Genomic DNA, 12,931 nt, shown 5'->3' on the forward strand with positions numbered 1-12,931 from the left:
CAGAGGACCCAGAATTGATCCCTGCGGAACTCCACTTGTAACTGGGCTCCAGGCTGAATATTTACCATCTACCACCACTCTCTGCCTTCGACCGGTTAGCCAGTTTTCTATCCAATTGGCCAAATTTCCCTCTATCCCATGCCTCCTGACTTTCCGCATAGGCCTACCATGGGGAACCTTATCAAATGCCTTACTGAAATCCATGTACACTACATCCACTGCTCTTCCCTCATCCACATGCTTGGTCACCTCCTCGAAGAATTCAATATGACTTGTAAGGCAAGACCTACCCTTCACAAATCTGTGCTGGCTGTCCCTAATCAAGCAGTGTCTTTCCAGATACTCATAAGTCCTATCCCTCAGTACCCTTTCCATTACTTTGCCTACCACAGAAGTAAGACTAACAGGCCTGTAATTCCCGGGGTTATCCCTATTCCCTTTTTTGAACAGGGGCACAACATTCGCTACTCTCCAGTCCCCTGGTACCACCCCCCGTTGCCAGTGAAGACGAGAAGATCATTGCCAACGGTACTGCAATTTCTTCTCTTGCTTCCCACATAATCCTAGGATATATCCCGTCAGGCCCGGGGGACTTGTCTATCCTCAAGTTGTTCAAAATGTCCAACACATCTTCCTTCCTAACAGGTATCTCTTCTAGCTTACCAGTCCATTTCACACTCTCCTCTTCTACAATACGGTCCCTCTCGTTCGTAAATACTGAAGAGAAGTACTTGTTCAAGACCTCTCCTATCTCTTCCGACTCAATACACAGTCTCCCACTACTGTCCTTGATCGGACCTACCCTCGTTCTCGTCATTCTCAGGTTTCTCACATACGCATAAAATGCCTTGGGGTTATCCTTGATCCTATCCGCCAATGATTTTTCATGCCCTCTCTTAGCTCTCCTAATCCCTTTCTTCAGGTCCCTTCTGGCTATCCTGTATCCCTCCACTGCTCTGTCTGAATCCTGTTTCCTCAACCTTATGTAAGCCCTCCTTCTTCTCTTTACCAGACATTCAACCTCTCTCGTCAACCAAGGCTCCCTCACACGACCATTTCTTTCCTGCCTGATAGGTACATACCTATCATGGACACGTCGTATCTGCTCTTTGAAAAAGTTCCACATTTCCACCACATCCTTCCCTGACAGCCTAAGCTCCCAACATATGCTCCTCAAATCCTGCCTTACAGCATCGTAATTTCCCTTCCCCCAATTATAAAATCTACCTTGTTGTGCGCACCTATCTCTCTCCATAACCAAGGTGAAAGTCACAGAATTGTGGTCACCATCACCAAAATGTGGTGACAGAGAGAATTGAATGTAGAACATTTTGTTGCAGCAACACAGTGCCATGTTGAGAATATAACTGGGGAATGTGTACAGTTTTGGTCTCCTTAGTTAAGAAAGGAGATAAATGCATTATGAGCAGTTCAGAGATTACATTCTTGAGAGTTTAGCAGAAAGACAGATGATCATATTGAAACAACACAAAATCCCAAGAAGTCTTGACAGTGTGATCTGATGTTTTCCCCTGATGGGATAGGCTAAACTAGAAAACTCAGTTTAACAATAATACGTCTCCAACTTAAAGTGGGGATGAGAAGAAATTTTCTCTCCGCATATCCTTAGCATGTGGAAATCTCTGCACTAGAGTGCAGTAGAGGTAGTGTGTTTGATCGAGTTTTGATTAAGAATGGATCAGAGATTTTGTGACTTTAAAAAGGTTATTTTGTCCTAAGTTTGTTGAAGAGAGGGTGTAAAGGCAGAGATGCCAAAGTGTCTACTGGAGCCAGCCTAAGTTAATAACTTTAGAGGCCTTTAGATTTTAAAGCAGATGTAACAAAGGAAGGGGAGTAGCCAGTTTTCCCAGATTAGGCTTTCTAGTTTTTTTAACTGTAGCAGTTAGAATCTGTTTAGGTCCCAAAAGAATTGAAGCTTCAGTAAATGATTCCTGACTGTGACTTTCTCTGGAACATCTCTTGATATTGAATGGCATCTAAGAATCTACGTCTGAATTTAACTTTTTGCCAAGGGGTATGTTTATTGGATGTTACTGTTTTGGAACTGTTAATTAGTAATAAGTACAGTATCTATTACTAATAAATAATAATAAACTTACTATTATTCAGGTAAGTTTTCCAATAGTTAAGTTATTCTAAATTCCTCTTTCTTTTGTTTGTAGTTTAACTATCGTGTTTAAATAAATTGTGTTTTGCTTAAATGATTTGACCAGTTGCATTACATCCAGAACACCCACTTCACATTTACCTTTAAAACAAGAAAAAGTTAGGGTCTTGGCTACCTTCTTAAAATAGTTTGAGGGTGTCTGGTCTCGTCCATAACAGGTTTTAAGCTACAGGCAGGAAAGTCAAATGAGGCCATAATCAGATAAGAATGTTAAAAAGGCAAAGTGGGCTTAAAGAGATCAAATGGCCCACTTATGCTCTTAGGCTTGTATGTGTGTAGATATAAAATCCAGGTGATTCTACAGGGGAAGATAGGTGGAAGGTAATCATTATTGTGGTTGTTAACTTTTTTGATTGTGGCTGCTTATTGTTAAATAATAAGGATTAAAATTTGTTTACATTTAAGCATGGGGTCATGATTCACAAACTAATTACATCTGCTCCTGTTGAGGCAGGCAGGCGTACACACACAAACATTAGGTTTCCTCCTTTGAACGTCTTCAATGTGTCCAATGGGAGGCACACTAATGGTTGGCTTCATGCACAATGGAGATCTAACCCTGCACGAGGTAGTATGAGCCCTGGCTAGATGGCAGTTCTTAAAGACATATTGTCCCTCTTAAAAGGAAGATGCATGATTTGACTTTGATTTATTATTGTCACACGTACCAGATACAGTAAAAAGTATTGTTTTATGTGCTAACCAGACAAATCATACATTATGTAAGTACATAAGAACAGAATGCAGAATATTATAGAGAAGGTGCAGAGAAACAACAACTCTAATGTTTGAGAGGCCCATTCACAAGTCTGATAACAGTGTGAAATAGGCTGTTCTTAAATCTGTTGGCAGGGAATGAATGTTGTTGACCCTCAATGCTACAATCAGAGAGAAGGAAAATGGAGGACCTGTGAAGAGAGGGCTGCAAGGTTTACAGATGTCACAATGGCAATACCTGTCATGGAACTGGGCAAAAGGAGAGATGCCAGGTTTCCACAAGAGGGCAAGAAAATAATTCCCTCTGAACAGAATGGGAGTAGGTGAACTCTTGGACTCTGACAGCTGTGCAGAAAGAGGTCTAATTATCTCAGTGAAAGTACTCACAAAGAACATCTTGTTCCCATCATATCACCAAGATCCTACCTGGTTAAACACATCAGAACACCATCAGTCACCAATCAGCACTATCACTCAGGATTCACACCTAACAGCCAGATACTCTATGCTACCCTCATGAACTATCCAATGCTGCCTGCCTCTTACACACCTCTCAATATATCAACATACCTCCAGTTATTCAGTTATGACAGGTATATCAAAGACAACAATCATAAATACCTAATCACTGGCATCTACACAGCACTTCAAAAATTGCCCAGGTATGCTCCGTCCATAAAAAGCTGAAAAAAGTCCAAGCAGGCCAAATGCAACCCCAAGAGTTTATGATCAGTCGTCAGAAAAGCGAAGGAAGGGGTTGTCAACAGTACTATAAACAATATTGGCTCAGCAATAACCTGTTCAAAGACACTCAGTTTGAGTTCTGTCATGCCACTAGGATCCTGACCCTCATTACAGTCCTGGTCCAAACTAAACAAAAGAGCTGATCTGCAGAGGTGAAGAGACAGTGACGTTAACATCAACGCTGCATTCATCACTATCACTGAATGCCCTTTTCTTCATTCACTCATGGGACATGGGCATCATTGGCTGAGTCCAAGAATTTATTGCCCCTCCCTGGAGAAGGTGGTACTGTGCTGCCCTCTTTAACTGCTGCATTCCATTTGCTGTAGATAGATCCACAATACTAGGGAGGGAATTCCAGGATTTTGATGCAGCAACAGGGAAGGAATGACCATATATTTCCAAGTCAAGATGTGAGTGGCTTGGAGGTGAACTTACAGGTGGTGGTTTACCCAAATATCTGCTCCTTTTGCCTTCTAGATGTAAGTAGTTGAGAGTTTGGAAGATGCTGTCAAAGGATGTTTGGTGAATTTCAACAGTGCACCTTGTAGATAGTACACACTGCTGCTACTGAACATCAATGATGGAGGGAATGATTGTTTGTGGATATGTTGCCAATCAAACAGGCTGCTTAGCTTTGAATGGTATCAAGCTTCTTGAGTGTGGTTGGAGTTGCTCTCATCCAGGCAAATTGGGAGTATTCCATCACACTGGCAATTTGCACCTTGTAGATGGTGGACAGGCTTTGAGGAGTCAAGAGGAAAGTTACTCACTGAAGTATTCCTAGCCTCTGACCTGCTCTTGTAGCCATTGTATTTATATGGCAAGTCCAGGTGAGTTTCTGGTCAATACTTAACTCCCCAGGATGCTGGGGATTTCAGTGATGGTAATGCCATTGAATGCATTTATGTGGCGCACCATCCTGGAGTTGGCACTGATTAGAATCTGAACTGCACTAACCACATAAATTTAAAACAACAGATCAGAGGCTCGGAATCCCGCAACAGGTCTTTCACCTCCTCCTCTCGAATGCCTATCCACCATCTACATGGTGCACATCACAGGTGCCTTGTAGATGGTGGAATACTTTCTATCTTCCTGGAATGGTACAGCTCTAATAACACTGAAAAAGCTCAGCACCATGAAGATCAAATCAGCCCACTTACTTAGCACCCATCAAACACTTTTTCAAGTCCAATTAAGGATGGACAGCTATGCCTACATCCTGTAAATGAATTTTAAAAATTCAGTATTCTCTCTCTTGCAGCAGGGCTCACACAATTGAGCAACTAAAGCTAGACCAACAGGGGACAGACAAATCTTCAACTCATGCAAGACTGAAGAGATGGTGCTGCATATCATACAGCTGGCTAATGACACAGGCTTTATTGATTGTTTTCACAGAGTATTCAGGGTAGTGTTATGATACTGCAGTCCTTTCCTCATCTCCCACCCCAACCTCATGCTATCTGATATGAAAGTTGAAAGTAGGATGACTTTAAACTTGGAACTTCACATTCCATCCTCCTCCCTCACTCCAAACCTCCTGTTATAGTTTTATGTTTGCAATAAAGAAATACAGTGCTTTCTGCCCAAATGCAACAGGCCCAGGAGAGATAAACAGAGCGCGAGCAATATCATCCCAATAACGAAGAAGGAACACTACTTGATCTGACATTAACTCAAATACCAGCACTTTGTGAACTTTAGAGGCTAACACAGAGTTAAAATCCACATGTGATGTTTCAAATGTGCTGAAATCAATCTTGGGGGATGTTTAACTCCTGTTCCAAATCATCTAACGGCAAGGTCACAAATAATTTTTGCTATAGAGGATCAGATTAAGTGGTTATGTAGTAGTCATAATTTCACAGGACAAGTTAGCCAGAGGACTCAGTTAATAATCTGGGGACATTAGTTCAAATCCCATCATGGTAGTTGTTGGAATCTGAATTCAATTTGTAATATAAAGCTAGGGTCAGTAACAGGCACCATGGTAACTATCATCAATTATTGTAAAATTCTACGTGGATCAGTAATATCTTTAGGGAAAGAAATCTGCCATCCTTAGCTGGTCTGATGTGGCTCCAGATTCTCGGCAATGTGGTTAACTCTGAACTGCCCTCTGAATGGCCTAGAAAGTCATTCCGTTGAAAGGCAATTAGAGATGAACAACTGCTGACTTTGAGAGTGATGCTCTGAACATATGAAAGAATACAAGACAATTTATAAACTCTCACAGGGCAGCAGACAGGAGAGTATTTAATCCAACTGTAACCACAAATCTACATTACCACTTACTCCTGATTACCTTTCATTCACTAACTAGGAGAGAGTGAGTGTTTATGGATGTGGCATCAATCAAATGGGCTGCTTCATCCTGGATAGAGTCAAGCTTCCACCTCTATCTTAAAAATATTCCATAGACTCTGCTTCCACTGCCTTTTTAGAAGAAGGAGTGTTCCAAGGACACTCACCTCACTGTGAGGAATGATTTCATCTCACCTCTGTGAATGGGTGACCCCCAATTTTTAAGCAGTGACTCCTAGTTCTGGAATCTCCCACACAACAAAGCAAACTCTCCAAATTTACCCTGACAAGACCCCTCAGGATGTCATTTGTTTTTCTGAACTGTTTGCAAATTATTTACAATATTCATTAAATAAGGTGACCAAATAAAAAAAAATGACGATCCTTATTATCCAGCTTTGTGGCTAGCAGATCCCTGATATCAACAGTGTTACTCATGCAGAGTAACAGCACTGCTCTCTTTGACAAATATTGCACACTTGATACTTACCCTTATGGAATTAGGACAGCAATGTGGTTGACTCTTAACTGCCCTCTAGGCAATTGGGATGGACAATAAATGCTGGCCTAACCAGTGAGTCCCTCATCCATGCATGAATAAAAAGAAAATGCTCTTGATGTGGTTGCAGAAATTCCCTGTACAAATGAAGCATCACCTCCCTACTTTTGTTTTCAATTCCCCTTGTGATAAATAAGAACATTCTATTAGCTTTCCAAATTATTCACTGTGTCTACTAGTTTTTATTGATTCATGCACTGGGACACCCAGATACACTATCCCAAGGTTCCAAGCACAGCGATTGGTATCTGCTGATCGCAGCACTGACTTCCAGTCCAAAGGTCACTACTGTGCTTGGCTCTTGGGAGGCCCATGCAGTTGGGAAGAACCGGAGGCAATTCAAGGGAATTAGACATGGGCAGTAAAAGTAGTTACAACAATGTTCGTCACAGTCTGAAAATAAATGATCAAAAACTATATTTTTGGGAACCCAGATTATTTTCTTTCTATTCCAGAGGATCTATACTTACTGGATACTTGGCCTTAATACACATAGGAACAGAATCTCTGCAACTTTTATGAATACTCATGGTACAATCTGAAAAAGAGAAAAAACCTTCAGCAAAAAACAAAAATAAGATTTTAAGTGCTGGGAACCTATAAAAGAAAGACATTAAATAAATTAGGAGCTGTCTGACAGCATCAGATTATTCAAAATGCAGTCACCTAATTTGGATATTACTTGTAAGGCTGACATATACTGCCAATCCAAGCAGAGGTGGCATGTTTTCATGAAGGGGAAATCATGCCTGACAAATTTATTATGGTTTTTTTTCATGAAATAACAAGCAGATGTAATAAATTTGGATTTCTAAAAGGCATTTGGTAATGTACTACAAATAACACTACTTAATAAACTAACAGTCCTTGGTTTCAGACTAGAAAACAGGTAGAGTTGTCATACTAAGAGAAAGTGAGGACTGCAGGAGTTGTCATACTCCTACCTCAGCATAGGGCTACTCCCTCTTTAGAGAGACAGAGAGAGAGAGATGACTGGTATTGGCTTAACCTGAGGCTCACCACACCACAGGCGAGGGGACAGGTTGAGAAGGAGAGTCCTTCATGGTGACGTCAGAGAATTTAACCCATGCTGTTGGCATCATTCTGCATCACAACCTAACTGTCCTGCTAACAGCTAAACCACTGATGTTTAGGAGAATGAGAGGAGACTTTATTGAAACATATGAGATTGTTAGGTGGCTTAACAGGATAGATGTGGAGAGGTTGTTTCCTTTGTGGGAGAGTCTAGGACCAGAGGGAAAAAGCTCAGAATAAGGAGTTGCGCATTTAAGGGCTCTAAGGATTGTCAAGACTGGGATATTAAGTATTTTCAAGGCTGATAGACAGATTTCTAATCACTAAGGAAATCAAGGGAGGAAAGTGGAGTTGAGGACTTTCGATATGCTGAATGGCCTATTTCTCCTCACATTCCTTATAGTCTCATGATCCTTAATTCCTCTTTCCTAGGCAATTTCAGAGGGCATCTAGGAGTACTTCACTGATGTGTTTCTAGGATCACAAACAGATCCATTGTACAAGGGTAGCAGATTATTTTTGCCTAAAGGGCATTAGTACAATGGAAAAGGTTGTCATGATCATCAGTACTGAGACAAGCTTTTATTTTTAAATGCCAAATTGATTGATTAACTGAATTTAAATTCCCCAACTACTATGACAGACATGCATTCATTCCCTAGCCAACAATTAGATATAGATCTACCTTTCAAACAAATTCTGCTATAGGATATTCAACCCAAATACTAACCTGGATTTTCTGTTAGTTGCTGACAGAACTGTGATTCATTCAGGGAGATCTGTTTTACTCTTAAAATTGTCTACACCAACTTTACCTAAACAGTCACACGTCAGATATTCATCTGTTCTTCTCATCACTCCCTGGACAGCAGCAATACATTCAATGTTTTAGTTGCATGACCTGTGGCAGCTTTGAAGTAGGGCTGCTACCAGAAAAGCCTACTGTCAATGGAATGGGTGGTATAATAAAGTGACAGTGCATACTGCTTCACAGCTGCATTTCAGACCTTGTGATCAATAACTCTGATTGCTCATGGAAACCAGCATCCAAAGGCTCTAATTAACTGGTTGGTAGGGGTTTTGGATTGGACTACAGTGACTTGCATTCTGAGGATCTCACCATTGAAGCATTGGGCAAACATTCACATTATGAGCACAAACGCGAAGCTGTCCTCACACTGTCTTATTAACACGACTGACAACCCTCTGTTTAGTGTAAGAATAAATTGAGTGTGTTCTCCACTAACCCCCAAGAAACTGTCTTAAAATACCAATGTAAAATGGCAATATTACAAACACAGCTTCCTTAACCATCAAATTCAGGAGTAACACTTGAATCAGGAGTTTCAACCTCAAAGGCAGGGATAGTATCCACTGCACTGTTAGACCTCCTTCAAAATAACTGTTGTAAGGTAAATTTTATTATTTAGTGCTGTATAGGGATTAGTCTGGTGAGTGCGCCTATTGGGAATTCAGACACTAGAGTTAACACAGGCATACAAACCATTTCCCCAAATTCAGCATTGAACTTCCGTTACACACTGCATCATGATTACTTACTTACAGTGTGGAAACAGGCCCTTCGGCCCAACAATTCCACACCGACCCGCCGAAGCGTAACCCACCCAGACCATTCCCCTACACTTACCCCTTTACCTGACACTACAGGCAATTTAGCATGGCCAATTCACCTAACCTGCACGATTTTGGATTGTGGGAGGAAACCGGAGCAGACACGGGGAGAATATGCAAACTCCACACAGTCAGTTGCCTGAGGCAGGAATTGAACCCAGGTCTCTGGCGCTGTGAGGCAGCAGTGCTAACCACTGTGCCACCGTGCCACCCATCAATATACATCGATTCATCGGGCTGGATTTACCAACCACACACACTAGCTATTTTTTTGACGGGGAGGGTGGGGGGAAGAATACATAAAATATGAGAGGTGTAAGTCCCACTCATGTCCAATCCATTCCTCATAATAGTGGTGCTGAAACTGTCAGGACCCTGCCACGTTTAAATAAATAATTAACAGGCAAATAGCTTGTTACCAAGTCTCATTCTCATCTTGTTTGCCTTTTCTTGGGTTTAACAATTGGTGGGTGATTCTTGCATGGAGCCCGCCCTCACATGAAATTCAGCCCATTATGTTTGCATCTATAAACTGATAGATCGTTACTCACTGAAGCATTGCAGAACATCCTTTCCACCAACAAGCTTGTCACAAACCATGCATTGTAGTGTCCCTGAAATAATTCCTGCAATGAATTGGTGGCCGTTGCTCCATTTCTCTTTTTCCTTGGCATCTTTGTGCTTTCCCTGTTAAAGTAAAAAGTGTTGGGAGGTGAAACATCACGTAGCGCTCTAGTATGCCCAAGACAGTTTTATATGAAGATTTCAATTTCTTTTTATTTGCTAAGTACCTGGAGTAACTCTTACAGCATTTGTAAATTTGCAATCTGAAATGTTCTCCCATTTACAGTCATTGTTCCCAATAGGTGAGTTAATTATTTCAATATTCGTATCCTTACCATCACACTTCACCTCGCTCCCTCCCAATTATAAGCCTGCAAAACATTAACTTCACAGATTTGGTTTTCATGCATTTAACTCGGTCAGCATTGGCTGAACAGTAGACCAGCTGAAAAAATTATTTGCAATAGGGCAATCCTGGAGATGTTCAGTCCATGGTCATAGAGGAGAAGGAAGTGATTACATGCTTGAGTTGACTGTATTAATTAACACCATACATCTAACATTAGGACTTAAATTGAAATGTTGATACTTTTCTTTCTTTTTTCAGCAAATGAAATGTTGTCTTCTGCACTGGAATTACAATTAACAACCAGAATCCTTTGAATAATTTGACTGCAAAGCTAGTGTTTAATCCTGCCATCTAGTGGCATTCAATCTTGCATCAAAGGATTGTGCTGCAGTTTATGTTTTTAATGATTAATCTGGTCCAGAGTATCAAGCCCTAAGTCAGCGGTCTCAGTTCATTTACTGTGCTTTTCTTATCAGTATAAATTTAATTAAAAATCAGAGCATAAAGACAAAAAAGTGTAACAGAGCAAAAGATTACACTGCAAATCCAGCCAATCTCACTGAAGAGATTAATCACAGGAAATTCAAAAGGGGTGTGTTCTGAAATCTCAGGAGAGTCAATACAAATAGAAAATATATAAGAAGGAAGAAGAGATGTGGCCAGTGGCATTTCAGTGAACTGTCCCGGCATATGCAATAAACCATTTCAGGTTGAGATGAGGAGATATTTCTTCACTCAGTGCGGTGGAATTTCTTACCACAGAATGTTGTGGAGTTGAAATCACTAAGCATATTAAGGGAAGGAATAGATTTCTAGAAGCTAACGATGTTGAGGGGTGTGGGGAGTGATTGGGATTATGGTATTGAGATAGAGAATCAGCCACAATCATGCTGAATAGTGGAACAGACCTGATCAACCAAATGGCCTACTTCTGCTTCTATTTTCTATGTTTCTAAGAGGGTATAAATATCATGTTATCAAAAATAAATTATTCAAATGAAATAAATACAGAGAAACTGGGTAGTATTGTCTGCTCCTGGAGGTGGTGAGCTGAGAGGCTGGAACGGCACTTATTTAAGTGGGCTAGAGCTGTCCTCAAAAGCCACCAACTTCCCACCTCCTGCAGAATAAAGTTCTTCTCAAGTCCCTCAAATTAAGGCCGCTAATTTATTTTTAATTTATTTGTTCGTGGTTCGACCAGCATTTACTGCTCACCCTTATTTCCCAGAGGGCATTATGAGACACCCTACATTACTATGGGTTATACAGGGTAGGCAGATTTCCTTCCCTAAAGGACATTGCTGACCAGATTTCTTTTATGACAGACAACAGTGGTCATATGGTTACCATTAGGCTTTCTATTGAATTCAAATTTTACCAGCTGCCATGGTGGGATTTGAACCTGTGTCTTCGCACTATTAATCAGTGGTTCTATTTTACCAGTCCAATGATGTTTTCAGTAGCAGTAATGTCACAGACTAGTAGTGGTCAAGTAAGGACCAGTTAAGAGCTTCAATCCGCAACAGTCAGCGAGTAACTCTGGCAGGAGGGCCTGCAGCCATGTGGCAATCCTGAAAAACCATCTTCTGCTCTTGCGTCCAACTAACCCCCACCATCCCTACATCTTCCAGCCTTAGAAGTCCCATAATATATGGACAAAGACACCAACATACACTTCATGTTCGTGGGACTCTGGGGTCCTGGCACTGCTGAGTGCAAAAGCTGGGAGCCATTAATTGGCCGACAGTCCTTGGTGGGCAGAACCTCTGCCCATGGGATCTTGATTCAAGTGGCCTTGCCAATGCCTGATCAATATGCAGTTTGGGGGTGGGGGCTTCTCTGGAAATGGCAGCTCTCACCAGCTCTCCAGCTGATAGAAACAGTGGGCAGAATCTTATGAAGGCATTGGTAGGCGTGCCTAATAGCTGAAGCATCATGACAAGAGAGTCCAGATTTAAGGAAATCAGCAAAAGCGCCTGAAATGGCATGAAAAAATAAACTTGTTTATATACAGTGCTAATAGTAGAACACACTGTCTGATACGGTGGTGGGTAAAGAAGCAATCTTGAAGTAGCATTCAAAACAAATGATAGAAACATCTGATGCATCCAGCAAATGAGAAGGAGGGGACTAACTTGATTACCCTTTGAAAGAATCAGCAGAGATGCCATGAATTGAATGACATCCGTCGTTTCTGCATTTTTCTTTGAAATCAGAGACCACAAAACACAGAGAATTGGTCTAGCTGCAGTTGGGTTAATTCCTACGGGCCAGACTCTTAACTGGTCCTTGACTGACTATTACTACGTCAATAATATTGACACCATTCAACCTGTAAGAGGTGGTGGTATACTGGCAATCTCAATGAACTAGTAATCCAAAACTCCAAACTAAAAGCCTGAGAAGTCAAATAAATAGTAAAGGAAGTTAAAAAAAACCTTACTGTGATTGGACTCGTTAAAGAATGAAGTTCTGCGGAAGATGACTCATTATTATATTAGTGACGCTAATTAAAAGAGTTAGAATATTATTTAATAAAGTTCAAAAAGTTAACAAAATATACTTGTGGTACAACATTATATATTTTAACTGTACTCCCAACAATAAATTATTAACCATATGTTCACTACCTTACACAAGTTCAAAGTTTGGGCGAAGATTTGTAGCTTAGGTGCTCGTTGTTGTGGTTCTGTTCGCCGAGCTGGGAATTTGTGTTGCAGACGTTTCGTCCCCTGTCTAGGTGACATCCTCAGTGCTTGGGAGCCTCCTGTGAAGCGCTTCTGTGATGTTTCCTCCAGCATTTATAGTGATTTGTATCTGCCGCTTCTGGTTG

The 12,931-nt window shown here is 41.0% G+C and overlaps 1 protein-coding gene across 1 annotated transcript in view; it reads right to left on the reverse strand.

Annotated features, from left to right (window-relative positions):
* Window positions 1–12,931, reverse strand: part of arhgef28a (Rho guanine nucleotide exchange factor (GEF) 28a) — a 479,393-nt gene that overhangs the window by 189,024 nt on the left and 277,438 nt on the right. Inside the window, exons 19-20 of the mRNA XM_043707577.1 lie at window positions 9,737–9,872; window positions 6,989–7,056 (exon numbers count right to left, since the gene is read on the reverse strand). Of these exons, the coding sequence (XP_043563512.1) occupies window positions 6,989–7,056; window positions 9,737–9,872 (204 nt within the window). The remainder of the gene's footprint in view (window positions 1–6,988; window positions 7,057–9,736; window positions 9,873–12,931) is intronic.

Source organism: Chiloscyllium plagiosum, chromosome 2, assembly GCF_004010195.1.
Source record: "Chiloscyllium plagiosum isolate BGI_BamShark_2017 chromosome 2, ASM401019v2, whole genome shotgun sequence".
NCBI classification, from domain to species: Eukaryota; Metazoa; Chordata; class Chondrichthyes; order Orectolobiformes; family Hemiscylliidae; genus Chiloscyllium; species Chiloscyllium plagiosum.